Source organism: Corylus avellana, chromosome ca2 (genome assembly GCF_901000735.1).
Source record: "Corylus avellana chromosome ca2, CavTom2PMs-1.0".
Taxonomy (NCBI): domain Eukaryota; kingdom Viridiplantae; phylum Streptophyta; class Magnoliopsida; order Fagales; family Betulaceae; genus Corylus; species Corylus avellana.
The window spans coordinates 18,339,998-18,352,517 of record NC_081542.1 but is presented as its reverse complement, the minus strand read 5'-3'; the positions used below and the strand labels follow the sequence as shown (position 1 = coordinate 18,352,517).

At 34.6% G+C, this 12,520-nt stretch overlaps 1 protein-coding gene across 1 annotated transcript; it reads right to left on the bottom strand.

The window, feature by feature from the left end:
- Positions 1 to 4,965: 4,965 nt before the first annotated feature.
- Positions 4,966 to 8,013, bottom strand: LOC132169204 (receptor-like protein EIX2). Its single transcript, XM_059580274.1, has one exon. It carries the CDS (start codon positions 8,011 to 8,013, stop codon positions 4,966 to 4,968), a length of 3,048 nt encoding a protein of 1,015 aa, XP_059436257.1.
- Between the last annotated feature and the right edge of the window lie 4,507 nt (positions 8,014 to 12,520).

Genomic DNA, 12,520 nt, shown 5'->3' with positions numbered 1-12,520 from the left:
ATTGGTCTGGAATATTAAAAAAACAAATGATTCTCAAATATTACAGAGGGTATTATCCAAGTGACAATTAATTGGAAAGAGTCGGTCCAGTATTGTTTTTTAAAGTCTAAAGTATTTATGTTACAATTTAATAAAATTTAATTATTATTTAAAACATGTAAATATACATAAGTTGTGTAATTTATAATTTATGAAAAAGTCCATATGCCCCCTCATACTATCATTTAATTGATAATGTTTCCCTTCAAACTTTTAATTTGACCGTCTCTTTCAAACTATCAAAATATTGTCAATGTTCTCTCAAGGCTAATAAAAAGACAAAAATAACCCTATAGATTTTTAAATAAGACAAAAAACATCTTATAAATTTGAAAAAAGAAAAAAAAATATATTTTTTCATTTTTTTAAAGAATGTAAATTTATTTTTTAAAAATAAAAACGAAAAAAGGAAAATTTTTATTTTTTAAATGAAAATTATTAATTTTTATAAAACGGAAATTTGTATTAAAAAAACGAAATTTATAAAACAAAAGTTTTTTAATAAAAAAACGAAAATTTTTAAATGTTTATTAAAAACGAAATTTTATTTAGGTTTCAGCTACATATATATGTGATGTTATTTGAGTTTCAGCTTGTGATAATCAAAGCAATGATGACTTTTCATATATGCACATGTCCAATTTCTTGAGTGACCACAAATAAATCCAAGAAAATAAAGGAGATATATGTAACATTTGCTTTAAATCCAACAAAAGTAATTGGAAGTTTATAATCTGAATCCGAAGAATCCACCATTTGATGATAGAAATACTGGATAAACTTGTATTGAAATGATAAAGAACAATTTCTCCTGAAATTATAAGATATTCTTTCTTGGCCCCTTTCTGTTGATTGGGTTGATTCTTATAGACCCAATCGGTTACAATTGTCTAACAACCAAAACCCATAAAACTACTAATAAAATGCAAGACTACAAAAAGGACCTAATAACCTAAAAGACCCATTACAAATTTACAACTAAGGGATCTACTAACATAATAGACCCATAAAAGCCCACTACCTAAGAAACCCATATTTTGTAGCTCAAGTAAATTTTTGTATTAGTTATAAAAGTTCTCTAAAGAGTACATACCATTTTCTGATGTCCAAAATTAAAAACGTACCAAAAAAAGGTGGTTTCATAATCCATATTGGAAGCAGGGCCGGCTCAGGCCCTAGGCGAGTTAGGCCCTCGCCTAGGGCCCCCAATTTAATAAGGCCTAAAAAAAATTTTTTGAGTTAAAAAAAATTATTTTTGACCAAAAAAAAAATTGAAGGCCCAAATGTTATCTAATAGGGCCTAAAATTTTTTTAATCCAAATTTAATGCCTCAATTTAATAAGACCCCAATTAATAAGCTCACTATAAATTTTAAAAATAATCCAAATGTTATTGATGTATCTAAATCTATTGCTATATATATATGTTACTTTAAAAAAGAAAAAATTGAATTAAAAAAAAAAAAATTGTTACTTAAAAAAAAAAAAAAATTTAGGCCCAATTTCAAAGTTTTGCTTAAGGCCCCAAAATATGTTGAGCCGGCCTTGATTGGAAGCAATCCCTGCAATTTTGGCATGACTTCTACATAGTTTGGGGTATAAAATGATTGTCTGATATTAAATTATGAATTTAAGTTTTGCATGTCAGGACTTATTTTGATTTCTAGTTTGGAAGCCCAACTTGAGCAGAATTGGTTTGCATTTGAAAGATGAAGTCGACCAAGAATGTGATTGCTTTGGTCTAATTATTCTTACGTACGTTTTGTCAATAGCAAGTGAACCTAATTCATATATACTTAAAATCTCGCACATTTTCAAACAAAATTCAAATAACAAGAAACACTTATTGATCAATTTCGTAACAATACAAATCACAAAAACCAAAATTTTTAAAACGATCGCCAAAACTTCATCAATTCATGAAGCTAATAACAGAAAGGAAGTAGCATGACAACGTCAAGTAATTAAAATAAAAATACTAGTACTATTAACAAAAATAAAATGCACAGATCAATCTCCAGCAAAAAGTTAAAATAAATAAATGAACAGATGATTCATTGATAAATTCATGTTGATCAATTTTGAGATGGTTGTAATATTATTAGGTATTTCTCCCGATAAATTGTCACTCGAAAGGTTTAAAGAATAGACTAGACCAATAATAGAACCACCATATAGATTTTCTCTTCCTTTAGAAACCAGCAGCATTTGTTCTTCATAGTCCGCTCCGCCATTATCATCTCTACTCAAGTATCCTAAACATGGAGGGATTGCTCCTAAAAAGTAATTGTGTGCAAGGTCTAGGATCTGAAGTTGTGAAAGGAGACATAATTTTTGAGGTATGTTCCCATAAAACAAGTTGGACCTTAGGCTTAACCTCAATAAATATGGTAGGCTTTCTCCTATATGTGCTGAAAGTTTTCCAGAGAATTTGTTTCGTCCAAGATCAAGGTTTTGCAAGTTTCTATAGTTTCTAAAGAAAGGGGATAGCTCTCCCTCAAGTTGATTTTGGCACAATGATAATACCTTTAGTGAACAAAGATGCCGCATTGAACTTGGAACATTGCCGGATATATTGTTATCTACTAAGTCCAATATCTTTAACTGCTGTAAATCCTTCCAATGAAGGGGTAGTTTCCCGGATAGAGAATTGTTTCCCAACACAAGAACTCCCAATTCCTTTAGCATTCCAATAGAATGGGGAATCCTACCATCAATTGAATTTGAAGAGAGGTCCAACCAAGATAACTTGGGCAATAATTCACCTATGTTTTTTGGAATAGGTCCAAAAAACATATTATTCTTGATAGGTCCAAAAAACATATTATTCTTGAGATGTATATCGATTAGATTGCTAGGAAAAAGTGGGAGTGGACCCTCTAAGTTGGAACTCAGATCAAAATAATATGTCATGTGCTATTGTCACAGCTAACGCCTACCCAAGTGTAGTAATCATCACCAACCCAAGAAGAGAGACGACCCAATGGATCTGTAAGACTTTCTTTGAAGCTAAGAAGTGATTTTCTCTCCATCTCTGAGCATCTGGAAATAGGGCTTTTGGTGCATAAAACAGGTTTAATAACTTGTAGGTAGGATGCAGTTCCAAGTAGAGAGAAGAAAAAAATCAGATGGAGAGGAATAACAGACATAAAGAAGTGGGTTCTAGCCATTTTGCTAGTGAAATAGTTAGATATCTAAATGCATGTGATGCTACATGCAATGGGTTGGAGTTCGACTATTTATTCTTGGCAATAAGGTTGGTAGAGTTAGACATGTTATGTGGCATTAAATAAATAATAAACACAACATTTATTCAATTCAAAACCATTAACTTCAGCTTTCAAAATATAATTGTATCTCAACTTGTTAAGTGGTTGTAAGAGTCCACATATTTTATTTAACATTTTGATGTGATGAAAGCACTAAGGACTTTCTAAGTATCCACTCACTTGACTCATAAATTCGCTCTCTTGATTCTCTGAGAATAAAGCCAAAAAAAATTGAAAAATAAGATGTAATTGCCATCCCCTTTGAGTTTAAAAGTTAATCTCTGGACAAAGACTCCACGCTTGGGTCTTCTATAAAGCAAAAAATAAAAATAAAAAAAGTAAATTATAATTATGGTACATTTAAGCCTAAGAATTTAAGTTATTCAATTAAACTAAGATTTTGGGTCCAACATTTTTAATTTCATCATACATCATGAATAGTACGTGACCTTTCCAATGACAGCAAGAGGAAGTTGCAAGGAAAAGGGTGAAATTAAAGTATAACGGACTATTTTATATCTAAATTGGTTGCGTGTTTGTGACTATTCTTTGATACCCTTACAACTTGTGAAAGGGGGAATATTCATATACTCATTGCAATTTTGACCAACTTCTCTCAATAAAATCATTTTAATTATTTTTCTTAGTGTTAAAATATTAATTGAATAATTAAATCCATCATTTTTTATGACTTCAACTTTTATGAGAATTAGAGATTTAACACCTACACCCTTGACTGACTAAAAGTAAATCCAAAGAAACATCCTCCTCTTTGGGTTGTGAAGTTTCTCCGATTGTGCAAATTAAGACTATAGAGCATCAGAAATAAAAAGTAGTTCCATATGGGCCCATGATGTTTGTAAGTGATAATCAATGAAATAGACATATGGCTTTCTTTATTGATTTGTTGAGCTTAAATTCCTCCAATAATAGTTGGGGAAGCCACATTATACTGGATGACCTGGAGTCAATTATTTCTACTGAAATTTGTAAAATATGTGAAATATTTGGTAAGTTTTTATGAAATTTGATGTATGTGCGTCCATATATAAAAACCTTTGTGGGTTTAATTATGTGCGTTTTTTTCTCAAAACTCCCTATAATTTTAGAAACTCCCATGGACTCGTTTTACTCCATTTCTATTTAAAAATAGAGCAAAAAGTAAATTAAAAAGAAGATGTTTTTACTATATAGAAGAATCATCTGAATGATTGAAAAAGAAGCATATGAAACAATTTTTTACAACTAAAGCATGAAAGCTCATGCATTTGCAGATTTCATTTCGTTTTCTGAAAGTCAATATTAGCTTCAGTAATGTAATATTAAGAATGATGGTTAAAATTGTAAATTAAGGCCTTGTCTTTTCTTTAGCCAAACGTTCGCTCACCCCTTGATTGCAGCACCATTAAATAGAGAATGAAAATATAATAGTAAGCGATGAGAAATGGATTTCGGAAAATGCGACCCAATAAAAGAAATAATTGCTTGCACAATTGTAAAAATTAGTCATATATATGACTTTGACAAGTGAAGATTTGAAGCATTTTGGATCATACATTATTACAACAACCTGAAAAACTTACAACGCATAAATTATGCATATTAAGAAAAGCTCCTAAGCCCACAGCTTCAATATTTCTCTTACTTGACCTAACTCCTTAGTAAGCAAACAATTTTGACCATAACACAACAATCTTGTCTTTCAAATTATCAAAGCTACGAAAGTAAGCTTGTCTCCATGATGTTTTGATAATCAGTGTACCACAAACTCCCCAAAATGCAACAATAAACCCAACTATCATGCTAATCCAGAACAAGAATGACTCAATTCCCCTTCCATTTTGGTTACCACCATTTGGTGTTACTTTAAGATTAGTTTCATCCTGGGAACACTTGGTTGAAAGAGGAGGTCCGCAGAGTAAAGAGTTACCTTCGTAAATAGAGGAGTCATTAAGTGTTTGAAGTTGATTCCCAGTTGGAATTTTTCCAGACAAGTTGTTGAATGACAGATTCAAGTGACTTAAGAATGTCAAAGAAGACAAGCTATCAGGGATAGGACCATAAAGCTCATTCATTGAGAGATCAAGTGACTCTAACATGTGTAAATTCTCAATTTTTTCTGGAATTCTTCCTGTCAAATGATTCATTGATAAATTCATGCTCACCAATTTTGAAATGCTTGTTATATTATCGGGTATTTCTCCTGATAGGTTGTTTCCCGAAAGGTCTATGGAATAGACAAGATCAATAGTTGATTCATCATATAGATTTGCTCTTCCTTTAGAAACTATTAGCATTTGCTCAGTAAAGACCATACGCAGATCATCATCATAACTAAAGTTTCCTAAACATTGAGGGATTACTCCTGAAAAATTATTGTGTGCAAAGTCTAAGATTTGAAGATTTGAAATAAGACATAATTGTTGAGGTATGTCCCCGTGAAACAAGTTGGATCTCAAGCTTAACCTCAATAATTGTGGTAGACTTCCTCCAATCCATATTGGAAGTTTTCCAGAAAATTTGTTTCCTCCAAGATCAAGGCTTGTCAAGTTTCCATAGTTTCTAAAGAAAGAGAGCTCTCCTTCAAGATGATTTTGGCGCAAGGATAAGTGTGCTAGTGAACTCAGATGTCGCATTGAACTTGGAACATTTCCAAATATATTGTTTTCTGCTAGGTCCAACACCAATAACTGTTGCAAATCCTTCCAATGAGGGGGGAGTTTCCCAGACAGGGAATTGTTTATCAAAATAAGAAAGCTCAATTCCTTTAACATTCCAATAGAATAAGGAATTCTGCCAGTAATTGAATTTGAAGAGAGGTCAATCGAAGACAACTTGGGCAATAACTCACCTATGTTTTCACTAATAGGTCCGGAAAACAAATTATTTTGGAGAAATATGGAGCTCAGATTACTATGAAAAAGTGGAAGTGGACCTTCTAACTTGTTGGAACTCAAATCAAAATAAGATGCCAAAGGGTGAAATTGAAAATATGGTACCTGCCCCCGTAATTTGTTACCAGTTAGACTCCAAGAGACAACATTTGGGCAGGACTTCCAAAGGCCATCCGGAATGGTGTCGGAAATGCTAACATTGTCGAGCCCAAGAAAATTGAGGTCATTTTGTGTTTCTAGCCACGCTGGAAAGTTTGGGCCAATCTGCATGTTTGCTAATTTAATTTTGGTCAGCTTAAAAGGAGGAACCCAATCGTGTTTGACATCTAAAATCAATGTCCATTTCGTAGACAAGTAGAGAAATTTTAATCGGATGAGATTTTGAAAATGAGCTTCAGTTAGGACACCTTCCCAAGAATTTCCACCAAGGCTCAACAAAACAAGCATTGAGAGTTTCCCAATGCTTTTTGGAATTGTTCCGTTCATTTGATTGTATGAGAGGTCAAGTGTTTGCAATGATGACAAGTTTCCAATAGAATCTGGAATTGAACCCGTAATGGAGCATCGAAAGAGGTCAATAGTTTTCAAATTCTTGAGTCCTTCCAACGAATGGGGCAAGTTCCCCCCAAGCAACATATTATGACCCAAATTTAGATCTTCAAGGCTACTGTTAGAGCATTGAGATAAGCCATCCAAGAAATCAGTTATCTCCCCACTTATGTTGGAAAATCGCAGATCTAATGTTTGCAAGTTGCAAAGGTTAGAAAATGAGTTTGGAATCTTCCCAACAAAATGGTTGTCACCTAAATCCAAGTTGCGCAAATTGTTTAGATGTCCCAAACCAACTGGAATATCACCTATAAGCTCACTAGCCTCAAGTTCGATTGTTGAAAGCCCACTCATATTTGACAACCAGTGAGGTATGAAGGTGTTAAAAAAGTTGCCAGAGAGATCAATGACTGAAAGCTTTGTAAAGTTGATGGAAGAAATAGAGTGAGGAAGACTGACAAGTCCACAGCCAGCTAGGTGTAACTCCCATAAGGGAGGAAGCATATTAACCGCATGAATCCAATTTGGAACTTTCTCAAGATTTACATTTCCCAAATTAAGGTACCTAAGAGAAGGAAAACCAACAAACCAATCTAGGCTTCTGACTTCCAATCCTGTAAAGGGATTGACCATGATGAAGGCGGATGAAATTGAATTGAGATCTAGATATTGCAGCCTTGATAGATTCCCGAGATGGGGTGGAATAACTCCGGAAAAAAATGAGAAAGAGAGATTGAGATACCTTAAACTCTCCAGGGAACCAAAAAACTTTGGAATATTGATTCCATTAAAATTATTCAAGCTTAGGTCAAAGTAACTCAAATGCTTTAGATTGAGTAAAGAAGAACTTATCTTGCCTCCCAAACACGACTTGTTGTGAGCTTTTGCTATTTCATCAACATGACGGTCAGATTCTGTTGCTACATGAAATTCATTGTCTTCATAATAAAGATCAAATTCAATCGTTGGAAATGAGTTTTTGAGGTCCAGCTTGACGACATGTCCTGTGGTGTTGTCACAGCCAACGCCTGTCCAATTGCAGCAATCCTCACCAACCCAAGACGATAGACGACCCGATGGATCAGTGAGATCTTTTTTGAAGCTAAGAAGTGCTTCCCTCTCCACCTTTGAGCATCTGAAAATATGGCTTTTGGTGCATGAAACAGGTTTAATAAGTTGCAGGTAGGATGCAGTTCCAAGCAAAGAGAAGAAAAAAATCAGGAGGAGATGAACAGTGGACATGAAGTTGTGGGTGATAACCATTCTGTGAATTCAAAATAGTTTAGACATCTAAAGTATTTATTGTTACAGTTGAGAGAGGGCTAGCTTGTACTACTGCCTTCATCAACTTAGGTCCGAAGAAGGTGAGCAGTCAGACTTTGCGAGCTATGGCCAGCTGTAGTTAGACATCTAAAGTTTGAATGCAGGAGATCCAGTCAAACTTTGCGAGCTATAGCTAGCTGTCATATTTGTGACACTAAATGCATTGAGAACCAGTAATAAAGGTGACTTTGGAAAGTTTGAAAATTTTATTGGATTGAAGTGTTTAGCTCTCTAACATTTCTCTTAGATTTATAACGCCATGTTTAAGGTAACACAATCTTCAAACTGAATGGCTAAAAGTGACTATGCACCGTAGTATTATCCATTCTTTTAGGCGCAAATGGGTCTATGAACCCCTATTCCAAAATAAATTGTATAATAATAAAATGAAGTTATATCTATGTATGTAAAGCCAAATTAATCCCAAATTCCCTGCTAAATGTCACTCAGTTTTCTTTAAATGTACTTGTTACAAATAATATATACTATACCATAATGTAAGAGTAATGCTCTAGACTATATATATGTACCCTCATTTTATTATGTTGATATGGTATCATTAGTTATCGAATCAATTCTTGTAAAAAAATAAAAAAAATTAAGAATTGATAAACACTGCCATCAACCCACACTTAACTAAATATATATATGATGTTACATTGTTACCGATTAAATGGTTGAGTTTCAGCTTTCCGGAGAAAATTGAAAATTGTATATATTTTATATGAGGTCCGTGATATTAAAAGCAATGAGGACTTTTCATGCACATATGATACGACTGACCAAAACTAAATCCATGAGAAATAAAGGCGACTTGACGGATCCACGTAACTATGGGTTTCGCTTGTGTTGGCCATGGTGGGGGTTGAAAAATTAATTCTATTAATTGACAATGTACGTAGTCAAGAATTTTGGGTTTTTTGTTATTAAATTTTTTTTTTTTTTTTTTTTTTTTAACTACATACCATTATATTAAAAAAAAAAAAAGTTATTGGCAAATTGTAGTTCAATCAGTTAGAGATTACGTTTCATGAAGTAAAGGTCACTAGCTAATTCGAATCCTCATTCCCCTTTTTTTCCCTTTGTAAAAAATAATAAAAATAAAAAATAAAATAAAATTCAAGAAGAGTGAGCTTACCAACAACAAAATTCAAATATAAGAAACTTTATTCTTTCCTTTATACTTTTATATATATATATATATATATATATATATATATGTTGTACTGCTTTATAGTTTTGAACTTTTAAGGGTTTAACGCCTTCTCCAAAAAAAAATTTAAAGTACCTGCCAATTTTTTTTTTAAGTGTCTCAACCATATTTTAGTTTTCATTTTAAGTTTTAAGACGTAGGCAATTTTTTTAATATTTTTAAGTTTTCATTTTAGTTTTTTATTTTCACCATTTTCAACCAAAATTGTGGTTCTCTATTGTCTTGGACAAAATCCAAGAAAAAGGATGCATAAAGCGGTATAGCATCAAAACAAAGGGGGTATGACCCTTGCAAACAGGGCTGGGCACGGGTCGGGTCGGGTGTCCGGGTTTTTTCCATTTCCAACCCGTCACTCAAGCCCAATGACCAAGATCCGTGCGGGTCGGGTGTTTGCAGTGCGAGTTAAATAGGTGCGGGTTTTGCTGATTTACGGGTCGGGTCGGGTTTACTACGATGCTATAAGAGGAACTTAAAAGAGAAGAAAAAATGCCAAAATATGAGAAGCGGCGCAGGGGGAAGAACTCACCGGAAAATCGTCTCCGGCGGCTCAGAAAAGCGGTGCAGGCGATTCAAATCGAAGAGAAACGAGGGAAGAACTCACTGGAAACTCGTCTCCGGCGGCTCAGAAAAGCGGTGCAGGCGATTCAAATCAAAGAGAAACGAGGGAAGAACTCACCAGAAACTTGTCTCCGGCGGCTCAGAAAAGCGGCACAGGCGATTCAGATCGAAGAGAAACGATTTCTCCTTCATTTTCTGATTCAGATCCGCACGGGTTAAACGATTTCTCGAGTCTCGCCTCTAGATCTCTCGCTCTCGCCTCTGGATCTCTCACTCTCGCCTCTCCATCTCTCACTCCGTGCGGTGCGGCTGTGTTGAGAACCTCTCGATCTCTCACTCCAGGGCTCAGCTGCTTCGATATCTCACTCCGTGGTCATCGGTTAAAATCCGATAAAGGGCTTTTCTATTTTCCACGAAACTCTTGTCTTAGTCTTCATTTTTCAGCAGAGAATATGGATATGAAAAAAAGGTAACCGCTTGGCGAGTAGTTTGTTTTAGTTTTTAAGTGGAATGTTCATTATGATGACAAGTAGTCGATTAGGAGAACTGATATGTCACTACAGGGTATACTCGTCCTCATGTTTCATTATTCATATTTGATGTCCTGGGACATAATAGATCTGTGTTGAGAACCAGTTGAGTGCAGGACATAATAGATCTGTGTTGAGAACCGGTTGAGTGCTCACTGCTGGGTGAAAGTGAAAGGGCAGAAAGGCCAAAATCGAATGGGTTATGGGTTTGAGGGTCCCTTGGGTTTTCTTTTTGTGTTTTATGACGTTAAGTGCGGGTCGGGGTGGGTACCCGCATGAGAAATATTAATAAACCCAAAATCCGCCCCGCCCCGCACAGGTTGGATATTCCCAACCCGAACCCGCGAAAATAAACACTAAACCCACACGGGGCAGGGCGGGGAGGGTCGGGTCTTCGGTTGGGCAGGTTTTTGCCCAGCCCTACTTGCAAAACCTTTCGACCTTATCCAAACGTCTAAAGAAAGGGACACATGCATAGGTATGATCCTCGAAAGACCTATTAAATCCTATTGGTGGAAAGAAAAGAAGTTTAATAAGAAATATGAAGTTCAAATTCTAATTGTTTTTGATTTTGAACACTCTAAAATATATTACTTTGATGATAAGCTGCGTATTTGGGGTTAAAACTTGATTATTAACAAGTGATTAGACAACTAGATAGTTCTGAATCAAAAATGATAAACGCAAAGATAGCTAATTACATTGGTTATTTGAGCTTATATGATGTTACCTACTACTTAAAAGGTCGATTCTAATTTTATATTTCATTTGAGGTTACGACAATGAAAGAAGGGAAGACTTTCTTGATTGACTAATTAAGAATAAATCCAAGAAACGGTTTCCTACAAACAACTCTCTCATTTTCCACCTCTATATATTACGTGCTTCTCTACTGCATTTAGTTTGGTGTTGTGGAGGGAAGTCAAATTGGGTGGCTCATGATTCCTAACCTTTGCGTGATTTGCGGGGAGAAAAAGAAAGGTTCGCAGTAGTACTACTGGTCGGGGAAGACTGAAGAAAAAAGCAATTGGCTTGCGTGGGAAAGAGAGAGATTCGCGCGGTGGAGGCTGAAGAGCACTAATAAATACTGGCTCCACAGGCTGTTTGCTGTCTTCTTAACGAAGAAGAATGAAAGATGACAAAACCAGTGACGACCTTCCGAGTACCTACTACTCCCTTGACTGACTAATTAACACGAAATCCAAAGAAATCACATGCATCTGCTACTTTAATATTGGTCCGTTCCAAGTTTTGTTAGAACGGAAGACAATGCAAGAGCTTCGCTTCGTCCTAATTAGTCCAATCTGTTTTTAATAAAATCGATTTAATTTTTATTATATTTGTTGTGTTTAACTTCGCGCATAAATATGTCTTCTATGGATTCCAAATTTCACTATATTTTGCTATTTAAATTATATACTCGTATTAACGCACGTAATTGACACTGAGGTCAGGTGCGTATATATGATTCAAAAAGATTATATTGGAGTAGGTCCCAATTAAGAAGTACTGTATGCTGCCATGTATAGTGTTACTCACTTGCCAACTCTTAGTATTGGAGAGCCTGCGATTTAAGTCACTGCAAGAGAAAATCGTCAACCACGAGTATCATCATCTGACTAGCTAGATTAAGGATGAGGAGGACAATGACGATCTCTATATGCAGTATAATTTCTTTTTGTTTGGTCCCTTAATCCTTATGAAAGTTTTAAATTTCCTGCATATGTACGTACTCTTTTTGCTTTGAGATGGTGCGATTATGATCTTACTTTTATGGTCCTTGTTATGTTATGCCAGCACAAACAAACTTTTTTGGATTTCATGTTATTAGATTATTCAATTTACAAAAATTTAAACAGCTTAAGAGAATAGATTGCAGGGCTCCCCTGCTTGAAACAACTTAGGATATAGAATTTATTCGCTCAAGTTCTATGTGGCCTAAGATTAGAAAAAAAGTAAGTGAGCCATACAACCTCTTTTGGAACAGCTTAATAACAAACAAAGAAATAGTACATACTACACTAATTGAAGAAAGGGTGTCATAAATATAGGACGGTACCTAGTGAAGGGTCTATCAATTCAATTACAGGCCACAAAACCTGCATATATATATATATATATATATATATATATATATATATATATA

What these genes read in the sequence shown, in the direction of transcription:
- LOC132169204 (XM_059580274.1), bottom strand. Translation starts at nt 8,013, where the DNA reads ATGGTTATCACCCACAACTTCATGTCCACTGTTCATCTCCTCCTGATT.